This window comes from Gambusia affinis, linkage group LG10, assembly GCF_019740435.1.
Source record: "Gambusia affinis linkage group LG10, SWU_Gaff_1.0, whole genome shotgun sequence".
In the NCBI taxonomy this organism is placed as follows: domain Eukaryota; kingdom Metazoa; phylum Chordata; class Actinopteri; order Cyprinodontiformes; family Poeciliidae; genus Gambusia; species Gambusia affinis.
Genome location: NC_057877.1, coordinates 9565638 through 9592403, shown reverse-complemented (window position 1 = coordinate 9592403; position 26766 = coordinate 9565638). Strand labels below are relative to the sequence as shown.

Sequence of the window (26766 nt, the reverse complement as noted above, 5' to 3'; positions counted from 1 at the left end):
ATGACATCAAATGCAATTAATCTATGTTTTCCTAATTTTTTTAGCGTTATATTTTTAAGGTTTAGTGCCAGAAAGTGAAAATCCATACAATTGCTCTAATATATTTTTGACAAGTAAAGTATTAATGCATGGCACCTAAAATATTACATTATACAGCCCTGCACTCATTTATGATTTCATTATTGCATGTATTAGCATGCAATAATGATTGGGATTAAGCATAAAGTACAGTTCTGTTTGATGTTCTTTATGTGATTGTGTTCTGTAGATCCTAAAAGCAAGTAAAAAATTATTCCAGAAATTCAAGGAGTTTGCCAAGTTATCCATATGTTTACATTGTAAAAGACAGTTGTTTTGTGTGGTGATTAACTCTGAGAGTACTGAAGCTACTCTGTCCAAAAAAAAAAAAAAAAGAAAAAAGAGTGCTAGGTTAATTGGTCTCTGAAAATTGTCTTTTAAGTATGCTGTGTGTGTGCACAGCTGTTTGTCCAGTTTATCTCTGTGTTGCCCTGTGCTGACTGGTGACTTCTCCAGGGTGTACCCTGCCTCTCATCCAATGATTGTTAGAGTTAGGCACCAGCCTGCCCTTGACCCCGCAAGGATAAGAGGGTTTGGATAATGGATGGAGGTTCTCATTTAGCTCTTTCCTAAGTTTGACCCCAGAAAGAGAAACACACACACACAGGTAGGTAACTAGATGGGAGCAAAAACTGGTGAAAAGATTGCAAATAAGAAGTATTAAGAAAAAAAAGAAAGAGAAAAATATTTCAAAAATATTTTATGAATATAATGCTTACCTGATTTTCAAAACAAAATGAGATAATATGAAAAATGAAAACAAACGGTTAATTAAAATATTGCTATGATTGCGTAATATTTACCTGGCAACCCAATGTTGAACATAATCTCGCGAGACTTTGGTTATTCGATACTATTTGCTCTTGGGTATTGTAGTCCAAAACAGTGAAATACGCCGTGTTCTCGTTCGCTTGGGACTCGAGAGTCCAGAATAATCTTTCTGTGCACAGAGTAGGAGAGAGGAGGGGGAGAGGGAACACCTCTGAGACGAACGTTGTCTGACTCACGTCCCCTTACAAACAAACTGCACGATATATTGACACTTTTCTTCGACTCAACTTGATAAAAGAAGTCAACATCGAGAGGAGACGTGAGGAAACATCGCCGCGCGTGTGCTGTGCAACTTAAAAGTGCGAGTGACAAGCCTTCTGCCAACAAACAGGAGATGTGCAGTATGAGCTGCAGCACGGCAGGGCATTGCAGGATTTCACGCGTCGACTATTTGTAAACACGCACTGCTCTGGGACAGTCAAGGTAAGCGTTCATGCGGATATTAATAAACAAAACAGATTTCACTGCAAAAAGAAGGAGTGTCTGTTTATTTTATTTATTTATTTTTTTGGACAGCTGTGGGTCGCAGTTCATTTATTTTACACTCTTGTATGGTTTATTTAAATGACAACCAGGGCACATATAATCACTTAAGCAACATCATTATGAATTTGGCTTCATGTAGACAAACCAGCGTTGGTTTTTATCCTCTGTACTGTGACACTCCGTTTATTTATAAGGCAGACTATTTGTGTGGGAACATGGGCGTGAGAGAATGCACGTACTCGTGTTCTGGTACAGAGGAACTCCGGATAGCGTGGAGGATGTTACCTCGAAACAGGAGTTTGGAGTGTTTTAACCCAATGTATGACATTTTCACTTGCAGCTGTGGGGTTTTGTCCAGAAAAAGCACCTCGGGTGTGTGACAAGCCTTGGTAATATAAGAAGGGGGCACCAATGGCCCACCGTGTGCACGAGCACCGCCAGGGCCGCATGCCTGGGGCCCAAACTACTGTGCTGACCCTCCCACCGTCCAGCCAAGCAAAGGTGAGCGTGCTGGGTGTGTTTCTCTCTTAGCCAGTGAGAATAAGCAAAGGGAAAACAATATTAAAACGTGACCAGACAGGTTGCTGGTGTGGAAAGGCATTTTAAATGTGCTGTTTTTGCAGAAAAGATGGCTGGAGTTCTCTGCACAAATCTGAATTAATCCTCTTCTGAAGTGTTAAATAGGGAAGGTTGACTATGTCACACCAGTATATTCAAATAAAGTGTAAACATTACCAAAAAATATAAGTTTGATTTTTAAAAAAATCACAAATTTCTATTAAAAGCGATTAAGAATGGGGAAAAAAACCACTATGTGTTGCCTCTCATACCATATTCTTTATGGTGGTGTTATTGTGACATTCAGTGTCTCCTTGCTGGTTCTACACATCCAACATCAGAACAGTACTGCTGCTGTAAATAGAAGGGTGATGCTAACTAATCCTCAGCAGGCCTCTGTCCATATAAATACACATTCATGAGTTGGACTTAAAAGAAAACCGTAAATCTCTTTTGGACAGGAAAAGCCCAACGGGTGCATCTTTAACAAATTTCTACATTTAGCTTGTCATTGTTGACGTGTCCCTGGTTCTCCACACCCTTCTTTTTTTCTGTTTTGTCACCTTTGTGTTTTTATTTTATTAGAGATGTGTACACCACACCTAGCCCAGGCAGTAAAATGAACAATTATAAAATAGATTATGAAGTAGGAGGAATGCCAGCTCTAAATTCACGGCACTGTTGGTTCTTTGAATCCACAATCAAAAAAGTGATATGATGGAATAGTTCCAAGAATATGAATTACAAATGCAAGCTTTTAACGTGTTTAGTTTTTCTGTTGCTGGTTAGGAAACGTCTTTGTTTATTATTGCTAAATCCTTCCGCTATCAGTCGGTGGGAGTGTTTATTGAGTTCAGCTGGCCTACTTTAGGACTGCTTCCATGATCACACAGGTTAGAGCTCATGTCCTAAGAAACTTGGGGCAGTCTTATCTCATGTGATTCTCAGTTTCCGTGTGCCGTCATCCACGTGCGTGTTGTAGCTTTTTCTTGTCTTTACCCTAACCCTGAGCTGGCAAATTTTTGTGGGAGCATTTCTGTTGATCAGGACTCTACATAAAGCACACACAGTGTTTGATTATTTCATATTTATATTGTAGCTTTTTATGTTTATGTTGCAAAACATTGTCTGGCTAGCTCACAAATGTTATGAAAATGTCTCCAAACAGGACCTAAGACCCAGATTGACCCCTCTGGACTCTCTGCTGTGTGGTGCATTTGCTGGAGCTGTGGCCAAAACCGTCATTGCACCTCTGGACCGCACCAAGATCATTTTTCAAGGCAAGACAAACTTGGACATTTCACACTTTCCTGTAGACTGAACTAATGTTTTGTATCCGTACCAGAGTTTACACCACAACTGTTCTTGACTAATCCTCTTAGTAGATGTTGAGCCTACATGAGACAGTGTGTCTCAACCCCGTGGTTCACTGTGTCTCTTGTTGTTTTTCAGTGTCTTCAAAGAGATTCTCGGCAAAGGTGAGTTTATTTATCTCTCCTATTTGCAGAACAAGAACTGATAAGACGCAGATTTTCACCACTTTATGTGTACCTGCAGTGATAAGCAGGGCAATTGACTGCTCAAGTGCAAAACATACGGCAAGTTCTGAAGTCTTGCGTCACTGTTTATATGCACTGAAAGTTTATTTTTCAAGAATATTTGCTAAAATGTTTTAAAAAAAGTCACATTTGAAGCAATAAGTAACAGTTTAAAATTCACAATGAAAGAGTGAATGCTTGTTTTTCTTCACTTCTTTACTTATCTGGCCTTACAAAAGTGTTAACATTTGTACCTTTTGTACAAATTTGTGTTTGAATGTATTCAAACACAAATTTGAACGTATTCTTTTGCTATCTAATGTGAAAAGTATACACAAGGTGTTGGATAAATCTGAATTTATCCATCCCAAGAGGATGGATAAATTTAAGAAGTATTTACAAATACAAATGTCAAAACTGCTGTTCACTGCAATTTAATTTCCGATTTTTAACAACTTTGCACATCTAGACACTCAAAGTAGCTCAGCTTAAATCACTTTGTCCTGACGTTGTTTTGGGGCAAAACTCTTTGTGACCACATGTTAACAAAGGTTCTTTACAAACCTTATTATGTAACGCCAAAATGTCAGACATGCTAAGCGGATAACATGTTGAATGTTGCGGTATGCTGCAGGAGGCCTTCAGGGTGATCTACTGCACTTACATGAAGGATGGATTCCTCAGTCTGTGGAGGGGGAACTCTGCCACCATGGTGCGGGTCATGCCCTACGCTGCCATCCAGTTTTGTTCACACGAGCAATACAAGAAACTCCTGGGGGGCTACTATGGCTTCCAGGGCAAGTGAGTTAAGACTTAAATTATTTCTTATTGCGATATTTTCATGTTTTAAGTTTTTGAAAAAACACGATTGCGCAAACTTTGTGAAAACGTACATCTTTAGCTGAGCCAGCATGACTGTAGCAACCGGGATGCTAGCATTTAGCTTATACTAGCATGGTTGTAGCTGTGTGGGATTAACTTTATGTTCTTTTAAGAGTGCTTACCGTCGACTGCTTTTTATTTCAGAGCGTTGCCTCCTTTCCCACGGCTACTGGCGGGCTCTCTAGCCGGTACGACCGCCGCCATGCTAACTTACCCCTTGGACATGGTCCGAGCCAGGATGGCTGTCACCGCTAAAGAAATGTAAGGATCTCCAGAGTTAAGCTCATCTAGCAGGAGAACCAGAGGACAAATTTGTCAGATTTTAAAATGCTCAGTAAGTCATTCCTGGAAAAAAAAAAAAAACTGTTTACACCGTTCAGTATACAGGCCATTTCTGACAGGGTTAGGTATGTTGGGGACCAGAATGATTACATTATTAATCTGAATGTACATAAAAATACCGTGCTAGTCTTTGCAGTTGTTGTGATCTTGGACTCAATAGAAAATGTATTTCTCAAATTTATTTCTGTTTGTCTTTTACAGGTACAGTAACATCATGCATGTCTTTGTACGCATCTCCCAAGAAGAAGGTGTAAAGACACTTTATAAAGGTTTCACTCCCACCATCTTGGGCGTTATCCCATATGCAGGGATCACATTTTTTACCTACGAGACCCTCAAAAAACTCCATGCAGGTAGTCACCATTTCTCTGTCTTTGCATGTTTGGTTTTAATTACTTAAAGTAAGATTGGTAGATAACAGTCAGTTCCAACCCTACCGTCTGTTTTTCCTTAGATAAGACGAAGCGATCTCATCCTTACCCTTACGAGCGCTTGGCATTTGGAGCCTGCGCGGGCCTGATTGGACAGTCGGCTTCGTACCCTCTGGATGTGGTGCGCCGGCGCATGCAGACAGCTGGCGTGATCGGCTCCTCCTACACTACCATCCTGGGGACCATGCGCGAGATCGTGAAGCAGGAAGGCATCAGGCGTGGACTGTACAAAGGCCTGAGCATGAACTGGGTGAAAGGGCCCATCGCAGTGGGGATTAGCTTCACCACATTTGATGTTGCGCACAACCTGCTGCTGAAGCTGCACCAGATGGGCTACTCCATCCACTGAGCCAGCAGGGGCCTGAAGAACAGTAACGGAGGGAAAGTACAGATACGACCTGCACGAGGAAAGGGAGCCGAGTCCGTTTCATGGCTGTGACAAGTCTCTGCTCTGTGCAGGACCGTCCCACAGTTCACTCCTGTTTCCTGCGGAGGATGTCAGACACGTGAATAAGCCGGCAGGAGATCTATTCTGCAAGGATATGCATTATCACAAGCTTGGCCTAATGCAAAGGGATCTCTAGCTTTGCATAAAGGCACAAAAAAATATAGTTTTTACTATCATGGAATGGTTAAAACATGTCTGAGAAACATGGTACCACTAGAATGATAGATGGCAAAGGAGTTAAATCGCACTTTATTGGAATTACTTAATCAAAACTAATCAGTTTTTTTCCATGGGTTTCCTTTTGCCTTTTTTGGAAAAGAAACATAATATTTTAAATATTTTTTTGAGATTTTTTTTTCTTATGGAAAAGCATGTGAAGATACAGGGTTACTAAAGACAGATTTAACAGGTTTAAATTTTATGATGGTGCCAGTGTGGATTTTATTTCCCATTGAAAGGAAAACAATTGATCGCTACCCTTCCGTCCAGCACTGTGTAACTCCATCTGTTTCTTAGACGATCATAAGTGTTGCTAATCAAACTTTTTGCAAACAAAAACGTATGAATATGAAAGACTTTAGTTTGTAGGGAAAATTATTGAGATTTAAGCATTTCAAATTTTTTTAAATAATTTTTTTTGCTTACATTGTTGTATAGATTTTCTCAAAGCCGTCACTTGATTGTATGACATGTCTTTTTTCCAGTCATAAATTTTATGTGTCTGGAAAAGAAATTCATGCTTATTGCCACATTTCAGAGGGATTTTTTTGCCCAAAGATGTTTACAGTGTGATGACCGTGCAATAAACAGTTTATTCACCACATTGAGCAACGTCGTGTTTTGTCCACTAGATGGAGATGTTTGATAAAAGAAGATAGTAATGTTGACATAAACAGCAAAGGGACGTATCAATTAAACAAAAGGGGAAGAAATTAAAATTTTTAATACTTTTAAAAACAGAATTTTCAGTCGGTTGGAAGATTTAATTTCTTTAAAAAGCAGAACACTTTTTTTAGAGTACTTATTTGCTTTTGCCCCAATGTTCTATATTATAATTTTATGACACTTAAAATATGTCCTCAGCTTGTATAAGAAAATATATATATTTTGAAAATCTTACAGATTTAAAACGTACTTGGAAATGTTTTCTGTCTCCATGGTTTCTACTTCGTCACTAGATGGCGGCAGGGAGCAGCTCCACCCGCTCGTGCAACCCGGTACCATTAACGAGCTCATTTACATGGCCTGAACTTGACCTTATGTCAGCCCATTGAACACAGTTCTACAGTTATTTCTCTCACATCATTGATTACATTTTATTTAACTTCCCCTGCATTACTTAAACTACGTCTGTGTTATTAAAGCAGCTTTAACCTCAACTGTATTCAGCTTACTGTTATTTTTCTTAGCAATCATGTTAAGAAAAGCACACCAGGTACCATATTTAAACAAAGCAACGTTCTTTTTTTTTCTTTTCTTTTTTTGCAGATCTATATTTTTTGCTATTCAAAATCTGCACCACAATTTCAGTAGCAAAATGAGTTTTTTCCCCCTGCTCATTCAGATATATGTATATATATATATATATATATATATATATATATATATATATATATATATATATATATATATATATATATATATATATATCTCCAATATTTGTGTTATCCATTAACTTAGCTATTAAATTCCAGTTTTATCTCTCAATTAGCAGATACAAACCTTCAATTTTTTCTTCTTTTCTTTCCCTTTCTTCTTCACCACTCAGTGTGCTTGAGTTGTGAGAGCATTGAACTCTGTGTGTGTGTGTGTGTGTGTGTGCCCATTCTGCTGCTTTGTTGATTTTTATCAACCGAAACACCTTCTCTGGTGGTTGAATGTCGTCTCTCCTGAACTCAGGATGGAGGGGAAATGCCGTCTTACCCCTCAGTCTCGCCATATTCCCCGCCTTCTTGACCTTGACTGTGCATCATGGGATACCCCTGCCAATCTACCAGCCTGGCTTTGCAACAATTGCAACAATGCGACTGTCTGGATGATGTGGTCGAATGGTGGGTGCTTGCAAGAGTGAGGAGGAGGCACAGGAGGAGGATGGGGGGCCTGAAACAATGTTTCTTGAAGGCACCGTTGCCATAGGTAACCTGGATCTGTGCCAACGGAGGCGAGAGGACCATTTGCATGTATTCAAATCTTGCATGAATAATTCACTTTGAAGCCCCTGCTGGAGTGTGAGCAGACAATAGCTGCTCGCGCTTACACACACAGATGCACAGAACAAAATGCTCACCAAAAAAAGAAATATCTTTTACATAAACACCCACACACACACACATCACCCAGACTTCAGGCTTGAAGGGTGTGAGAAAGGTGAGGAGGTTATTGTGGGAAGTACGCATGAATAAAGCCTCTCTTGGAGGTGTGTTTGATCCTTAAATGTTTAGATAGTAACTGTTGCAGCAACATTTTTCTGCATGTGTTTACTGGCAATTCAAAGTGTTTCTTTCACCAAACACTAAAACTTAATATCTTGCTGTAATTTTTCTGGAAATAACACTAATTCTAATAATTATTTTTGTAATTAATGGTTACTAGTCATAATAAATTACATCTTAAATAAACAATAAAATATACTATTAGTAAAGTGAACAGGCCTAGTACAGGCTACAACGTAACATGCAGCTCTGTAAATCATTTACTGTAGTGATGCTTTAAATGACATTACAGTGCAAATCAAAATCCTCACTAATGCTGTCGCTAATAAACACAGCGCCACTGCTGCTATTTATTAATAATATTATCTACACTTCTCCGAGGCAGTTTTTGATTGTGGGTGGTATGTTTTTATTTTGTCTTTTGCCAAGGACGATATGGAAAGAGGGAACGACTATGGTAAATGAGCAAAGAAAGATAAATAAAACTGCCATATTTCTGAGTTGTCGAAGAGTCTGGTATACATTCGACTGACCACTTCAAATCCCTAATTACTTAGGCCCTGTGTTTTTAGAGCTGAAATGCATTACTCTACTCAAAGAAATAAAAATAAAAATAAATGGAAATTATTACTCTATTTGTGAACATAGAAGAAATAATTTTTTCTGCTTTCTTGGCATTGGGACCACCCAGAGAGAGAAGCTGCTTCTTGGGGCCCCCAGTCTGGTGGAGGTTGGGGGTTCAAGAGCACTTGACCTCTGATGCAACATATAACTCTCAAAGCTTTGAATTTGTTGTCACTTTTAAAAGAGAAATGTAATTAATACAGCATGCTGATAAAATGTCACATTTTACTGCATAAAAGACTGAATACCTGACAAATATAGTAGTACAGAGGAAAACGTTCATTGTTTGATTAAATAGTATTAATTATGGTGGGCCTGCATTTATATTGATGGTTCTTTAATGATTTCTTTCAGAGCAAATTTCCCAGCACGGGCTGTATAAATGCTGACCTTATTTTTCAACAGTGATTAGAGGAGCTTTAAAATGAAGTTTTATCGCTATTGACGTAAAAATGGGGAATTTAGAAAATGACTCCAGTCTATGAGAATCTGTTAATATTTATCTAGATTCAAGATAACTTTATGTCAGACCGGTGTATTTTAGTTCCTAATGTTTTGATAAATTTCATAATTTATTATTATTATTATTATTTTCCTAAAATGATTTTGCTTTGAAACGTGTTTAGCTGTACACTGGCTTGTAAAGAGGAGCGCTCGCCCAGGACACATTGCATGCTAGAGCTGCCACTGACAACACAGCTGCTGTACATATTTCTTCACTGTAACTGTGCTGTAAACCCCTCTCCAGTAACTTACTAGCACATAGCTTTCAAGGAAGTTACAGCTACATTTACAAGGGAATTTTTGCAGGAAATAAGACACATCTGTTATTTGATCTGCGGTAAACCTATGTACTCGGACTGCGAAGATGCTCCGACTTCTTGTGGTGCCCTGCAGAAGCCGGGCTGGCTGGTTGCCATGCACTTTGAAGGTCTGCTCTGCATCAGCCTCCCAAGCAGCAGCCTCAGAGGAAGCTTATCATAAATTCAGAGGTATTAAAATGCCTCCGAGGGCGTTTTATCAAACACAAAGGGAGCCTGTAAACGTTTCCCTATAAAATACCTCTAAAAAACATCCCCCCACAAAACAGATGAGCAAATTCCTAATTGTGCTTCTGTGACCCTAAACCCATAAGCTACAGTCTTTCTCTGCATACATGATGATATTTACAAGTGCTGTAGGACCCCTCGCGCGGCGACCCTCTCTCTCCTCTCTCTTCCACCTTCTCGGTCTTGTTAATTTTATAAGATCCAGCATATTGCCACTTATCGGTTGGCAGCGTTGTAAAAGCTCTGAGGTCAGTGCATTACTGAGCTGCTGGGCTCCTCTCTTCCATTAGAGGGAGTGTTCAGACTGCACTGGCCTTCACTCAATCAAACGCTAGCTCCAAGTGCACGAGGGAGGGCACACACTCTGTCACACACACATACAAATGGAGACTCCTTCTATCCTTGCTTTGGAAACTATAGTGTGCATAAATCTCTGCACATTAATCTCGGCACCTACACACACACACACACGCATAAAACGGTGTGTGTGCGCTTGCTAGCTTTTCTCACTTTTTCAAGCCTGGAGGCGGATAACGTCGTCATTTGCATGTGGTCTTTTTGCATTTAAGGAGGGTAAATGTATAGGTTGCCGTGTGTTCGTGCTGCGCCTGACATTTTCACCACTTGGCATTTCAAACAGATTTTAACACCCAATGAGCTGCGGCGTCCTCCAGTCTCTCGATCAGATGAATCAGATGGGAGGCGCAGGCCACAGAAAGCAGCAAATTTGGAGAAACAGGGCAAAGTGCTGATTTAAGAACACGTGTCGGAAGAGAAATCTATGGCTGAATGTTTGCTTGATTTGTTGAATGGTGCAGTGGCGTAATTATTCATTTCAACCTGGCAGTAAATAAGGTCAAATTGTTGCCTCTTTTTGCCTGTGAGTACCAATTCAGGGTGTGAAAAAAATAAGTTAATGCAGACTGTTTTTTTTTTGTTTTTTTAAATGCACAGCTGTCTTTCTTTTCTTTGTATTTCTCAATGTTTTACTGCATTGAAACCTTATGTTTTGACTTTTCATAAGTAAAAGACAACTTAGTAGTGTTTGGCATTTTATTTTCTATGTATTTTTACAGTACTGGGACATCCGGTTCTGCCGTCTCACTGAGCGTGTTTCCATAAGTAAACACGTCCACGGATGGTGGGTGTGAGTGCGGTGGGTGGACAGCCAAAGAAGAGCAGTTTGCATGAGAATAGCCAAGGTCCTGTGAACCTTCTGCTCCCTGTGTGCACATTCAATGGCATTACTGCAGTTAGCATGACAAACTAGACTCCAAGTTCTCGGACTTCTTAATGCAGCTCCCCCAAGCCCCCCACCTTCTACCCCCTCTGATCCCGACCGACCGCCCACCCTCCCACATAACAAATCCTGTGCATGCACAGAGACATTCACAGTTACAGCATCCTTTATATTTCATTTCTGTCTCTTTAATAAAGTAAACTGGATAGCAGATTCTGTCACTCTATCTATAGGTGTCCTGATTCAGAATTGAATCCAGCTGTCTGGCACACTGGCCTGACAAAATCCTCGTAGAGAATCTGTAAAGTTTTGTTAAGAGGAAGATGAGAGATACCAGACCCGACAATCACAAGCTGAAGTGTGCTTGCAGAGCAACCTGATTTTCTTTGGTTCCTCAGCAGAACTGCAGGCAGATCAACTCCAAGACACATTGTGCTGATTAACCAATAACATATTAGACACAGTGACACAACTCCCTACTGTATCAACAAATATTACTGATTTGTTATCATTTCCTTCCACATATAATTAGCAGACTTTATAAATGAAAAGTTTCTCATCTAATTTCACTTTAATTATAAGTTTGTTACAGTAACTTCGTAGCGATTCGTTTCATTATCAGATTTTGGCCCTTTTTTTTCTTCTTCTTTTTTTTTGCATACAGGACAGAATACACGTGCCATTAAACTGTCCCTGTTTGTTATACAACCAGCCGGCCTTGTTCATCCTGCTATTGGAGGCCTTTGTGTTGTTAACGGACCAGGATGTCATTAGAGGCCCTCCATTTGCAAACAAGCAGTTGAGCAATTGCAAGACAATTAACAGGCCCCTGAGAGTTTATTCAGGTCAATAATGGGCCGCTTTTACAACCGCAGGATTTACCATAAATACACTGTGACTGGCTGGTAATAAATAATGCCGGGGTTGTGTGGCAAAATCTTTTAGATTAAATCAATTGGAATGATTCGTTTTGCGATAAAAAAAACAAAAACAAAAAAAACCCAAAAAACTAGTTTTATTCCTTATAGTTATCTTAACATGGACTTTAAAGTGGTGTGATGTAAAGACAAATGTTCCAACAAAGGCTACTGTTTTCCGCTTGTCTCATCTGGACGGAGCGAACCCTGCTGTCAGACTGGTCCACAGTATACAGAGTGTATGTGACGCGATCCGTAACTCTATCTATAGGTGTTACGGTATCATTCCCACCATTAAAGAGGTTTTCCACCTTCCCCATGACCTCCGCCTCGCCTCACAGGACACAGAAAACGACCTGATAGCAATGTCTTTTACTGTACAGAGGGGGAGCTGAGATGTGTGCGCATGTGTGTGTCTGGTCACTCTGCGATGTTAGGAAGCGTCCAGCAAACGGGGCTTCTCTCCAGTGAGAGTGGGGGAATCTGGCACGGCCAGTAAGCATGTGTATCAGGCCATCTCACGGCTGGCTGGACGCTCCCTGGGTGGCCCGCCGTGGTCAATACTGCACTGGTGACTGGACACGCAGAATGGGATAATCTTGCTTTCTTTCGGGGGCCACAGTGCACTCATACAGGTCTGCTTCTTATGCCAGCTTGACCACGGAGGCTATAGCTTGCCCGGCGCTATGATTTCAGGTCAGGACCAGTGGGGGGGCTAGCAAGGGGGGGCCAGACTGAGAGAGGGGACAGTGTTGTTGGGGATAGCGAAGGGGAGGGCTGGATGAGTCCATTTCAGCCAAAGCAGTGGAGCACACTGGGGGCACTGGGGCATCGCCTCCACTGGCTGTTGGGAGGGGAAAACAAAAGGGGGTGTGATACCCACAAAAAACTAGAATCTGTGTGTGTGTGTGTGTAGTAATGAATGAGCATCTTTGTTCAAACTTTCCTTCAGCTCCAGCAACTCGTTTTAACGCCCCCCACTGCTCACGTACAAAGACGCATAATTGACACCGCAGATTAAGGCCACTGGGGTCTGACTGTTCTCCCAAAACGTCACACTCTACTGGAATATCAGGAAATATAACTTCTAACACCTTCATGTACTGAAACAGGGTGATTTTCTCTAAAATGAGACATTATTCTGGTAATTAATCATGTTAAAACACCAGAAACAAATTGTTTTCCAGGTCATATTTCTTCAAAGCACAATAAACTAAAGCAGAAGAACGAGGTTATGTATTAAAAAGGGGGAAAAAACGTGTTATTTTAACATTAGCACATCGCTTTCTGTCAAACAGAAAGAAGAATATTGGAGCTGAACATGAAAATAAATTTGGAACATGTGTTCCAGGAAATGTATTTCCTGGATACAAATAAACATTGGAAGAATAAAGAAAAAAGAAAAAACAAACAAAGGAGGCAGCAGCTTTTTATTTCACATTTGTATCAGTTTTATTTAAGATTTCAGAATATTATGACAGTAATCTGTGGTTCAAGAAAAATGTATTCATCTCAGAATCACAAATATTATACAGCAGCACCCTTTTATAACTATTGGTAATGATGTGGAAGAAATATTACTTTTTTGCAGTAGCATAATCTCACACTAAAAACAAGAAAGAGAAAGTCAAACTTTAATTTAAGAGAAAATATTTATACTAAAAAAAGAAACGAACAAACTGTTTTCCTTGAACAAAATCCAAAGCACCAACATTCTTCACACAATCCTCACTAAATAGACGTAACTTAAGCATGTACCAAGTAAGGCACGAATTAACTACATTAAAATAACCAGCTGGGTTAACATGCCACGTCTGGAGTCAGGGAAACAATGGAAAATGTTAAAAGAACTGAAACAGTGAAGGCTGAAAGAGGACCAAAGTTGATCTTGTAACCATGAGGAGGCTGGTAAGAGGTGAAACAAAGTCTCTAAACCTCGATGAAAATATCAGCATTCTTTTTTGGGTGCAATTGTGCTACTGCTGCAAAAAAACTAAATTGTTTTCAGGCTTTCAATTATCTCTATCAGACTTTAAAAGTGCAGGGTGCGGTATCTGAAAATGCTGTTTTTAGGGAAAAAACAAACAAACAAAAAAAAAATTGAAATGCTAGTTTTATTTTTACCAAAGTCTTATAGCAAGATTTTAAAAATGGCGAACTGGAAGTTGCAGACAAATCTGCATGATTAAAGCTGATTTAAAAAAAACAAAAAAAACAACACAACTTCGGAAAAATTCAACGTTTAAACTCACCTTTCGAAGTGGCTCCTTTTTACCTGATGTCTTAAGGAAAAGATGCAGATTATCTTCCCCAAACGGTGCAGCTAACTTATCATGTAGGTGGGAAGCTGGATCAGGCTAACCGTGCAGCTAGCTAAAGGAGGCATGTGTGCTGCCTTATTTCTTAAGGCCCAATGTTGAGAAAGGGCCCATTGTTAATCCTCATGGTGCCTTTTCACCGACTGCATCTGCAAATACATAAAACATGGAGAGAGGAAAAAAAATTGATCAGTTGAATAATTCTGGAAACTATGTAGATCATCTCAACGTTCTTTCCAGACACTGAGAGGATTTCTTACACAAATGCATGAGCAGATTGATGTATTTTTTTAAACATGGGACCGCGCAATTTCTGAGTATGCATCATAACAGCTCTGCGCATGCGTCTGACAACCGGGAGCGTGTTATTGCCCCGGACACATAAAACTGTTAAAGTTAACGGCAGGAGGAGGGGTGTGCCTGTACATTTGTTTGTGCGTCTATCAGCTGTCTGTATCAATGCCATGTGCGACCCTGGAGCTAGCAGACAGCCAGGGGTTAAAGGTCAAAGCAGAGCCTGTCTGGGCTTCCTGCCTGACCCCAGTGGCTGCGAGCGCTGGCGTGCACTCATATGCAGAAAACTGGGTGCTTTCGGGGAGGGAGGGCCGGTTCAACCGTCTACCAGACTAATATCACCTTTGGGATTAGGATCCAGACAAAAATAAATTGACCCCAAACCCCTCTCTTCCCACACACACACACACACACACACACACAGATGCCAGATTTGCCTGGTCATAAAACAGGACTCGACCGTGCGGCATGATGCAGACAGACATGACAGAGGTGCTGAGTCTGAGAGGAACATCTAATTATCTTTTAGAGCTGAGTTAAAGGGAGGAGTGAAGGAGAACAAGGAGGTTCAACGGAGCCAATAACATGCAAGCCAACAGCGTAAGACGGACGTTTTAGCCAGGACGGAGACAAAAAAAACCAACTAATTCTGTACGGCGGTGATTTAAAAATTGGGATCACGATGTGATTAAGAAGGAAAAAAATGTAACATATGATAAGTTTATATCTCTGTGGTAACCCCAAATTTTGGTTTTGCAGCGTAAAATAGCCTGAAGCACAACTTTGGTGTAAAACGACATCAGAATGCTTGTAAAAGAGAGAGAGAGGGGGAGAGAGAGAGAGAGAAAAAAAACCCAAATCAAAGAGATCTCAGCTAAATGAAACAAGGAACAAAAGGTCAAAATCAAAGGCTGCCAAGCCATCGGGAAAACTCGCTAAATAAGCCGGAGTGTTAAGCCCGCTAATCCCTCCGCATTATTGCAACATCTGTGAGGCCTAGAGGGGCTCTGTCAGCGTACGCCGAGACAGATGTAAACAATATCCTGCCCGAAAACGAAGAGGGTTTGTTTAGGTACCGAAAACCGCCAACGGTATGCGAAAAGAAGGTTGAAGTGACGCGGCGAATGTAAAGCAGGTGAACCGGGAGAGACGGGGGAGTGGGAAGAAGAGATGGAAGTGAACGAGTGACAAAAGCTCGATGCAGAAGAGGTAGTGAGAGTGTTTTTTTTTTTGTTTTTTTTGAGTTGTTGGGATACAGCTTGAAGGTGGTGGGAAAAAAAAAAACAACAACAAAAAAAAACCCGGAGGTGACAGCATCCCGGAAAGATGGCACACCTGCGGACCAGGCTGACGAGACGCCAGGGAGACGAGGATAATTTATGCAGAGTGTCTGGCACCCCATGAATAGTCCAGAGAACTGAAAGGGGGGAGCTGCTTGTGGGTGCTAGCAGTGTGAAGGAAGGAAGAGATGTGGGGCGGGGGGTGCTTTTTTTTAAACGAGGGGGCTCAAAGGCTGCTCTTTCTGCTCGATTCAGCCGAAGCTGTCCGTCTGACGTCCCATTAAGGTTTGGGACAGGACATGTGGAACGAGGCCTTGAAGAGGAGCGGGAATACGGGTGGTGGGGGGGATAGGCACAGAGGTGAACGGGAGGCTCTTACCACCCACTCCAGTCCACTTCTTCATTTTGGCTATACGTATTAGATTCACAGAGCTGTATGTCCGCTAATCTGCATGCTAATTTCCTTTCATCACAAACCAGAACCTCATAAAAGACCAGAGACGGGCTCTGGGCAGACACAAGCTACTCAGCTGAAGTCTGGTTGAATGAGAGGTCTTAAGAGCGCTTCAAATCAGCTCATCACATTATTGTTTTATGCTGTGGGAGCCCAATTCTGTCTTTAATTCTTTGTTTAAACCTTAAAATGTACTCTTTTTTTTTTGCAAATGTCTTGACATTGTTGAAAGATTCAGCCCTCTTTGATCAAAGAGCCAAAAAATGTCATATGACAGGCCAACACAAAGTAGTTCATAATTCTGCAATAAGCAAAAAAAAAAAAAAAAAAAAAAAAAAGATGTGGTTTTACATTTCAAATTGTTTTACAAATAAAAATGGAAAAGTTTGGTGTGCTTTCATTTGTAGCCCCCGACTGAGTCAACACTTATTAAAACTTCTGATTAGAGCAGCAAGCCTTCAGAAGAGTGTTTTGAAGAAGTTTGACCATTCTTCTTTGTAAAACAGCTCAAGAGCTGGCTGGCTGGATAAAAAGCATCTGTTAGCATTTTTTTCTCAATTTGATTAAGTTTAAACCTTGACTGAGCCATTGCCAAACTTTAACATAGTTTGACTGGAAGGAAAACCTTTCGCCCTTTAGACTTCCATTTTTGTATCGACTCAGACCCGTTTCCACAGCACGACACTGTAAAACACTGAGTTTCACAGCAGGCCACGAATCCTACATCCTACGACAAACTGTAAAAGCCTCTTCTTTTGACTTTTTTTTTTCATCACTGACTCTCTTCCTGAAACTCCTCCATATGAGTAGTCATTTTGCGAGAAAAAAGCTGCGGATTCGATTCCAGACACCCTCCACCATCGCTGACCAGTTCCTCATTCTATGCTTTGCTTCGTACAAACGGTCTGGATCCTTGTCTATTGAGAATCCTACTGGAGAAATCCACTTCAATATAAGAAAGCCCAAAGGGAGCACTGAAGGGAGATGAGAACGCAACTGCGAGGGTAATGAATATCATTTGCTCTAGCAAAACCATGTCTCACTTCTTTTACACTTCACAACTATCTACCGTTTTGTGTTGGTCTATCAAATAAAATCCCACTTAAACTCAATTCAAGTTTGTATTTGTGACAAAGTACAGAGAATGAATACCTTTGAGTAGCACTGTGCTGAAAAATCTTTTCGTAAGATCCCCTTTTCATGTAAAAGATTTTTTACACAAATATATTAACAGATGGACAGAACTGAAACAAAATTTCAACAGAGTGACTTCAGCACTATATCAGATAACACAATGAAAAGGTTAGCCATAGGCAGCAGTCTTGACATGTAGGAACATCATGGAGGAGTTTTGACTTGAATGTGAGGAGACAGACTGTATGCCTCGTGCATTTGAATCCTGGCCAATTGCCAGGTGAAACCATGCATATGTGTGTGTGTGTATGTATGGGTGTGTGTGTGTGTGGGCCGAGCGAGAAGCGCAGCGAACAGGGTGATGTTTGAGTCCGGTGATGCAGGCGGACAGTTTAAACCGGTGAGCACCTGGCCCGGCTCGCGGATGTAGCTACACACGCCATATGACACGTGCAGCTATACGTGTGGCGTACGGCGTGGCGTTTTCTGCAAAAGACGAGCAGAACTGGTGAAAATGAAACAGAAAAAATATCTTAATGCTTACGACCCTAAGCAAGAAAAAAAAAAAAAAAAAGAGTTTCAGGCTCTGCCTTCGACAAGGACGACGACAAACGCTGCGTTAAAAACTGTCATTTGCTAGCACTAATTATAGCAAGTGTTAGAACCGCCACGGATGTTCGTCATGTTTTTTTAAAGAGCAGCGTGAAGTAAAGAGCCATTCACTGAGCCGGCAGACACTGGACCCTTTGTGTTTGTTTTGTTTTGTGTGTGTGTGTGTGTGCAGAGTTGTGCCTGGCTGTGGACTTGCATCTTATTCAGCAGCAGTTGCTCAGGTCTGAACTTGAATTTGGTGCCCAAACAAAGACATAGAGCAACCTCATTAAAAAAAAACAACAACAAAAAAACAAAACATGTCATTGGATCAGACCTACGCTCAATTGTGAGATTTTTTCCCCCCTTCTTCCACCTACCATAAGCGACCGTGACTGTGCAGAGGGGTTGAATAAGAGGCCGGGTAGAGGCCCGGCGGTGGAGCGCCACGCCACATCCCCTCCGGGAACCTCCCCCTCACAGAGGGGGGTCGCATTTAATGCTTTGTTGGTGTGTTAACATGGCTTTTTAAAACACCTCTTTATGGACTCGGCTAAGCAAACTGCAGAGACTGGTTTTCTTGGGACAGAAGGAGAACGTTGAAAAAAACAAAACAAAACAAAACAACAACAAAAACACACAAGAGAATGAATAATGGAGAAGAAACGTTTTGATTTATTATAAAATGCAGTGCCTTGGAAAAGTCTTCATCATTTATCATATTTTGTCATAACACTTTAAGCTGATTTTAAGTTTTTAAGCTTTTTTTTTTTTTACCAATAAAATCTGAAAAGTGAAACATGCATTTATACTAAGTCAGTAGAACTACTTTTCCCCATTTCAAGTTTTTAGGGGTAGGTTTCCACAATGTTTGTTAATTTAGAGTCTCATTTAGGTTCTCAGATCGATTACGATCTGGATACTGAGTGATTCAGCCACATTTTGGCGCCACCTGTGTCTCTTTAGGGGCTTTCAAATTTATTAAAAAATTATATTGAACTGTGCAGAACATCTAAACATAAAAATATTCTTGTTTCAAAAGGTCAGTCTTATATTTCTTTTTAATTGTTTCTTGCAATATTTGCATAAAGCTTTAAGAACAAAATGGCACTAATTACTTGTTTTTTTTTTGGTCATTTTCTTTACCATTAGTTAACTGTCACCCCCTAGTCTTCCATTTTCTCTTATTGCAAAGCGTTAAAATTTTTACTTCCTTGATATAAAGGTTATGTTTTTAAACATAATGGTTAATTATAGCATGTATTCAAGGTTTTCTTCTAGGATTGCCCTGCATTTTGCTCTACCCGTCTTCCCATCAACGACGACTTGCTTCCCCGTCTCTCCTGAAGTTAAGCATCCCCTCAGCATGATGCTGCCACCACTAGTGGGGAAGATGACATATAGGGTGATATACAGTGTTGCATTGGCGGCACCACGATGATGTCTTGCTTGTAGGCCATTTTGATCTCACCTGAGCTTTTTCTTCAGCCTCACTGTTATGCTCCGCTCTGTGTCGGTCTTTTACATAAAATAAAAATAAAACATATTGAACTTTGCAGAATGAAATGAAACCTAAATGTCTTCAAGGGGCATGAATAGTTTGCCGCACAAATCGTAATTAAACCAAGTGTGAATGTTGTTACTATTCAACCAAAATAACTCGGCAAGTGCGGATCTCAGGCAGAGGAGAGTGAACTTGGCTGCTGCTGAGTGCAGCACAACCCGGTCACTGACAAACTGCTCCTTGTCCCTGTGTCCTCTGACACAGTCAGCACACATGTTTACCCAGAGGACCACAGTCATCCTGCAGGTGAAACAATGGCTTTGTTGCGAGCATAAGCATGTGTTTTTGTGTACGTGTGTGGGCGTGCGTGCGTGCGTGTGTGTGTGTGTGTGAGACAAACACGGCCTTGCTTGAGAAACCTGTGCTGGAGACTTAGTCAGTCTCCCAGGAGTTCTGAGATGACAGTGAAATGAATGGCAATGAACTTGAGACAAGTTCACAATGTTAAGAGAGGAGGCAGAGCAGAGCAGCACAGCTTCCTTGTGTGCATAATGTGTGTGTGAGTGTAATAAGGATGCACTCAGAGAACGTCGCAGTATGTGCGGAGTGTCGAGCTGCGGCGAGGAGCACCCGCTCAGATGAAAACGTGAGCGGCTGCGTATGCATCCCCTCTCGCCATGCATACGCAGCCAGGACCCCACTCTCGCTGTTCCAATGCTGTCCACTGAGTGCCTGATGAAAAAGCAAAAAAAAACGACAAAAGGGGTCCACACGGCTAAAGGCGAGAAAATACACATTTGTTAAACAAAGGATTCAATAGGGGTTTCTCAAACACATTAGTAGGGGTTCACCTCTCTGTATGCGTCACCGGACGTGCTGCTATTTTCGCTATCTGTAACCAAAAAGGGAGGTGGGGGGGCAATGTGCCTACAGCTGCCACATCCACACAGGCATGATGGTTTGCAGAGGGCAGAGAATGCATCTGAATACATTTACATAGCGATGGTGGCATGTTGACAGAAGTACTGCTGAGAACGCTTTGAGCTCATCACTGTCCTCAAAAAAGTAAAGGAACAGTTGTAAGGAGGGTGCGCTGAAGGGGACGGCTGCTAAGAGTGGAGAAACCGTCACCTTTTCTTCAGAAGGATCAGGAGAGACGGTGTGCCTTATCTACTCCGTAGGAGGCTCAGTCACAATGGGCCTTCCTTATGGTTAAAATAGAAAAAAAGTATATAAACTGCAAACACATTCATAGTAAAAAAACAAACAAAAAACAATGAGTCCTGAAGCAGAATGTTGTGGCACGATGGTAAAAGCAAAAAAGCAAATGTCTTTATGCACAGAATCTTATATGTATATTTACGTGTGCAGAACCAGTAAAAACCTTTTCTCTGTAGATTGTAAATGTGATTTTAACAAGTAAGAAAGTATTTCACATATGGGAATTTTAAAATGTATAGATGTTTGTAAAAGATTGATAGGTTTTATAATAAACATAAATTAGAAAACAGGGCAATAGTACTTGTTGACATTATGAAACAGTTTCCTGGGTAACTGTAAAACACAATTCATTACAATTCATTAGTGTACTTCACTGGGAAGTGAAGTAGAAGGAAGATAGTTTTCTTTTTTCCTTCTAATAAAAATCTAAAACACTGATGCTAACCTATCAACAGGCCTCCTGTTATTTTACTATATTTTAATTATTCAGTGCCTTGCAAAACCGTTGAACATTTTGAAATTATTATATTACAACTACATGCTTTGATATATTTTTATTAGGATTTTTACGACTTGACCGAAAAAACGCAGCCAATATTTGCAACACTAAATGAAAACAAATCATGCTTTCTGAAATGTTTTACAAACTAAAAACGTGAAAAGTGTTTTATATTCAGCCACGCCCTGAATCTTTCTTGAACTTGAAGACATAAACTGAATTGCCGTATGTTTCCACCAACTTTTCACACCTACAGACTGGAATTTTCGGCCCTTCTTCATTCGCAAAATACCAGTTTGTTCAGTCACATCAGGTGGAGAGCATCAATTTTCTATTCTTGCCAGATTTCAATCAGATTTCAATCTGGGCGTTGCTTACTCATCGATAAGCTCTGGTCTCTGAGTTCATTGTAGCTCTTGCTGCAAGTTTAGGGAAGGTGTTCCTCCTGTCCTCGTCTAACGCTTTTAAAAGGTTTTCTTCCAGGATTGCCTCATATTTAACTCTTTCCAGTGAAGAACTGCTGTCTTGAAAAACATCCTCAGAAAAACATGTTGCCAACAAAAAGTCCACATTCAGGGCAATGTGTAGTTTTAGTTTTTCACGGCACATACCATTTTGGATGCAGGCCTTCTTTCACATATTATCCGTCTCCTGTATTATTAGTGGAAAACTACAAATGCTAATTTTAGTGTTTTTCTTTAGCTGTCCTTTTGGTACCCTTCCATAAATGCCAGATAAAACAGTCTAAATACAAAAGAATATCACTTTTTTTTTTTTTTTTTTAACTTTGCATTCTACTCACATAGAAAAAAAAAAAAAACATTTAAAATTTTTTTTATCAAATGTAAACCCGAGCACAGAGCTGGGTGTAGAGCAGGTTTTTCTTATGGAGAAAGTCACTTTAATTTTGAAAAGCAAAACAGGAAGGCAGCAGAAGGAGCGCTGCGATAAACCTCTTGCAGATATAGTCAGCTAACGAAACCACCCTGTCAGATCACTGCCTGAGGAGAGCAGGAGGGGGAAGGAGAGACGGCAAGAAGGGGAAGAGAGCAAAACAGGGGTGAAAAGGGTCAGCAGGGAGGAAGGCTAAACCCCAGAAGCAAGCAAAAGATTGTGTGTGTAGTGCATTTATATTTTAGCATTTGTGTGTGTGTGAGTGTGTGCGTGTGCATGTGTGTCAACCCCAGCTGGGCAGACATTTACTTGACATGCTGATAGGGATTTAAGCAGTGGGTGGGTGGTGTATCTGACCAAGGTGAGTGAATGAGCAGAGAAGGGGAGCCTGTGGGGATCGGAGGATGATAGGAGGAGGGGGCGGCGGCGGCGGCAGCAGGGTAAGCAGGAGGGTTAGGGATTTTACTTTTTTTTTTTTATTTGGACCAGAGGGGCTCACAAAACTGCTGTTACTAAGCTTGATTTCGGAGAGAGTTGAGACGATTAGAAGACGGGGGTAGAAAAGTGCAGGGAAACGAGGACGAGGGAGGTGGGTTTTTGTAGAGGGGAAACCCTCCAGGCTGTCCAGGAGAAGGAGGACTGTTCTATTGAGGTGGTGAGGGAAAGAGGGTCCTTCTTTCAGACGCTCTAATGAAGCATAAGCCCATGGTAGAGAATGAAAGCAGGCAACTGCTGCGCGTGTTAGCTTGGTGCCTGAGCTCCTCTACATTTCTCTCCTCTGTTTCCCTTCCTCACTTTTCCACAACCTGTCGTTCTCCTCTCCTCCACTTGAGCGGGGCGTCCCTCCTCTTAAAGGGCTGTTGATTCTCAAACGCAATGTGCGTAGTGAGTGTCAATTCTCAGGCTCAGCCGCTGAGTGATTTGTTAGAAGAAGAACCAACTAGATCTCACCTAAAAGGAGTCGCAGAGTGATTTTATTAAGACTACGTGAAACATGTGCTGGAGAAACAATAAAGCCAATCAGTGATCTGAAATTCAGATCACTGATCACTTTTTTTTTTGTTTGTCCCTGACATGGATAAAAGAAAACAGACCAATCATTGAATTGAAGAGAACCTGAGCGCAAAACCCTCAGCACCAACAACTACGAAAGCAAAGAAAATAGATATTTGAATCGCCCTGATCAGAATTTTGCGGCAGATTTCCAATCTGTGGGTTTTATAAAACTTTTAGCTGAAACTCTCTTTAACAGCGCTAATACAGGAGCATATAAAAAGAGTTTGAAACACCTTTTACTACCCCCATGCTATTATGGGGAAGTCAGTATTTGTAGTAGGAGCAGGGTTGCAATGTCACACAACGTGTGTAGGGAAGAAAAGTCACTCTAAAAGAGGGTTTGCGATTATTTCCAAAGACAAAATGATTACCTGAGTTACTGGTTAGCATTGTTAGTGTTACCAAAGTGAAACATAACATTAAATCGGACAATTTCAAAAGATTGATGACATTTGAAAAGGTGAGATTGAAAGGATAAGACGAAGCAACTTTGTGTAATAGCCTTCCTGGTGTCACACAGCCTAAGCCATAGATGTGTCTCAACATATTTAGAAAATAATTTCCTTTCAATGAGTTGCATTTATCTGCTTCCTCTATGTTTATTTTGAAACGCCTCATTGTTACGAAATAAACTTAACTAAGTCTCTTCTTACTTAGTGACAATAACTCTCTTCTGCACTGAAGAGAGTTGTTGTCAATGTGACTCATGCTTATGCATAGTGCATTTACACACTAGGTAAAAAACCCCAAAAAAACAGTTTTTGTAGCTTCCAGTGATCGCCAGTCAAGGCCAATAAAAGATCAGTAAGATTACCAACCTCCAGTGGTCTGATATGGTCAAAGAACACCAGGAGGAACTGAACCTCCTGAGGAAACTGAAACAATCACTTGCAACGAGCTTCACAACCTTCTGCAGGCCTGTGGTTGACAGTATGTTGACGCAATGCATTTAAATGTGGTGCTCCTTGTGCGACATGGCAGACAAGAGGGCACTGCGGAGGAAAGTGTGGGGCAATGAGAAGGTCTCTGGAATATCTCCACCCTCTGTCCACGACATGTTTTAGAGTCGCAGAAGGAGTTCTGAAGTGCTGCCGTCAGGCGAGCAAAACACCAAAATGAGGAGCAGAAATGTCAAAGTGCAAAAAACAGTCTCGCCCTCAAACTGTTAAAATGTTCTTCGTCACATTTGCAATCATATCTTGGATCGTTTCTTTTATCCCTGGTTTCCGTATACTAACTGTTTGATTATTTTTTCCCGCTACTATGTTTTAAATCCCAAAGAATCCCTGTCTTGTTTTGATGTCTGCAAATTAGCATGCAATGAAATGCCAATAAATTGATTTGAACAATTTTTTATTTTTTTTTCAAATCAAAGATCCAGTCAAAGCATTCAAAAGTGATGCATGTAATGAAAGAGCTACATGTCTGACGGAGGCGTGCGCAGTCGATGAACCCTGAGTCGACATGTTAAATTACAGAAGGCAGCAGACTGAGACAGACAAGAGGGGCTGTCAAAGCTTGGTTTGACCGTGTTCGGTTCGGGGGGGTGGGAGGTGTTTGACCGTGGGCTGGACTGGGCTGAGAGGACTGATATCTGGGACAATTTGGCTCTGGGCCGAATGGAGACTGGCCAAAGGGCTGACTGAAGGGGGTTCGGATTCCCCTTTTACCTCCCCACTCTGCTCATCCCCGGAGCGAGGCAATAAGAAGCAGCTTATAAAATAAGCAAACACAGAGGCAGCTTTCAGACAAGCCAAACAGTGAGAGGCACTGCACGCTACTCTATGCCGCGATGATGACCCCCGTTACCCCTTCTCCCTATAACCTTGACCCTTGAGGTCCTTCTTAACCTATTTCTGAATGGAAGTCGGTGCAGCTGGGGTGTCTAGCCGCGAACTAATCACAACCCCCTCCCTCGTCGTGGAGCTTGTTCCCACGCCTCCTCTGACAGAAGCGCCGTCTCTCCATTTGAATTGCTGGGCTTAATATTTATGTGGCTGCCTGTCTCCGAGAAAAAGTGGAAAAAAAAAAAAAAAACAACCAACAAATAAAACACCATAGTGAGTGTTTTAAAATAAAATAACAATTTTCCTTTTCGATTAAATTTGGGAGGATTTTTTTTTTTTTTTTTTTTTTTGCTTATTCTAACACAGCAATGTTCCTTTCTGGTTTATGCCTCAGCTTCCATCTGCCAGTCTCTCTCCATGGCCCCAATAATCTATTCAGCCTGAGCACACAAGCGCGCCGTATAATGTACATGCAACAATGTGAGCGTGAAGGCTCATACACGTCATTCGGCAGGGGGTTCAAACCCCACCACCTTCACATTTTCATTACGACCAAGTCCTGGGCCCGGGTAGCACAGCAGCGTGGCCTTTTGCTTGGCGAGCAGGCAGTTTAATCACACATACAGCACTACTCCATTTTCATTTCCTTTTCATACAGCCTCCATTCCACTCCAGCTTCATAATTCTCCCCCCTCGGAGCTGTCTAGCCCATCTGAGTGTTTGCAGCCTGTTGAAATGACATAATCAGTGACTTGGATAAATGCCTGACTGTTTTTCCCTGAGTCTATAATCAGACTTGGGGGCTCGGCATAGGAGTTACGAGAAAAGCACGGCAGCCAACACTTGATTCAGGAATTACTTCCTAAGATGGGCAGTTTCACCTAAAGAACGTGCTCAAGCACCAGTGAAATGAAATGGGTTTGGTCTACTATGCATCATGTTGGTGCTAACCCCTATTTTATATATATATTATCCAAAAATAAAGTTTAACATCGTGGAATAGAGTCACAAATGTGAATAGGCTGGTGAATAATATTGGATATTTTTTTGCTTAAAAAAAAAAGAATTTTATCTATTTTCAAAGCAAGTGAAAGCAAATACCTAATCTGTAGGCAGACTGCGCTAGCAGCAACCCTCTTCAGTGTAAAAGTTGCTACACTTAAAAGAAAAGTCATAGGCAACTATTTTGGTTAAAGAAATGTGTTTTACAGATTAAGGCAAAGCAACCCTCATCCATACCAACCCTACACAAAAGCACAGTAAGCAGCAGATGTGTGCATAATGATGAGAGAAATATTACGGTCACAGCCCTTAAAGGCACTAAAAAACGTCGTTATAGAATAACAGGGCTGCTATCTACTTTCTAAAGAAATACTTGAGAGCATAAAACATGACATGGTCATATCAGTAAATTTGTATACTATAGAAAAGGTAATGCATTTAACTAAATCAATTCACTAATTGCCCATTTTCACTAGTGCCTACTCTGGTCAGCTGAGTAGGCACTAGTAAACTGTATAAGGGACCTCCCTTATACAGTTACCTGGTACCATTAGGTACTGGTACCAATCCCTTTAACGGTGTCTACTTAGCTGGGATTCCAAGCATGCCATGTCGGACTGAAAATGTGATGTCAGAAGACTGTCGGTCATTGATTGGCTGAGGAGCTGAATCGTTGGTTGCGTCCATTACAACAATCCGATCATCCAGTTCTGAAAACCCACAACAGCGACTGGGCGTATTTATTTTACGCAGCAGACGAAGGTGAGAGTCTAAAGAGGCTGCTGAAATAAAAATGAGAATTATTTTGTTTTGTAATTAAGTATACCAACTTGTTTCTGGAAGTGATATTGAAATGACGGACAGGCCCTAGCAGAG

At 41.1% G+C, this 26766-nt stretch overlaps 1 protein-coding gene and 1 long non-coding RNA gene across 2 annotated transcripts in view; one reads left to right on the top strand and one right to left on the bottom strand.

Moving 5' to 3' along the window:
• Positions 1 to 952: 952 nt before the first annotated feature.
• Positions 953 to 6421, top strand: LOC122838572 (mitochondrial coenzyme A transporter SLC25A42-like). The gene is made up of 8 exons (XM_044129314.1): positions 953 to 1332; positions 1736 to 1896; positions 3122 to 3233; positions 3406 to 3431; positions 4126 to 4292; positions 4518 to 4634; positions 4917 to 5068; positions 5170 to 6421. Exons 2-8 carry the CDS (start codon positions 1807 to 1809, stop codon positions 5493 to 5495), a joined length of 990 nt encoding a protein of 329 aa, XP_043985249.1. The 5' UTR covers positions 953 to 1332; positions 1736 to 1806; the 3' UTR covers positions 5496 to 6421.
• Positions 6422 to 13049: 6628 nt separating this feature from the next.
• Positions 13050 to 26766, bottom strand: part of LOC122838322 — a 45934-nt gene continuing 32217 nt past the window's right edge. Inside the window, exon 4 of the long non-coding RNA XR_006371881.1 lies at positions 13050 to 14323. This is a non-coding gene — a long non-coding RNA (uncharacterized LOC122838322). The remainder of the gene's footprint in view (positions 14324 to 26766) is intronic.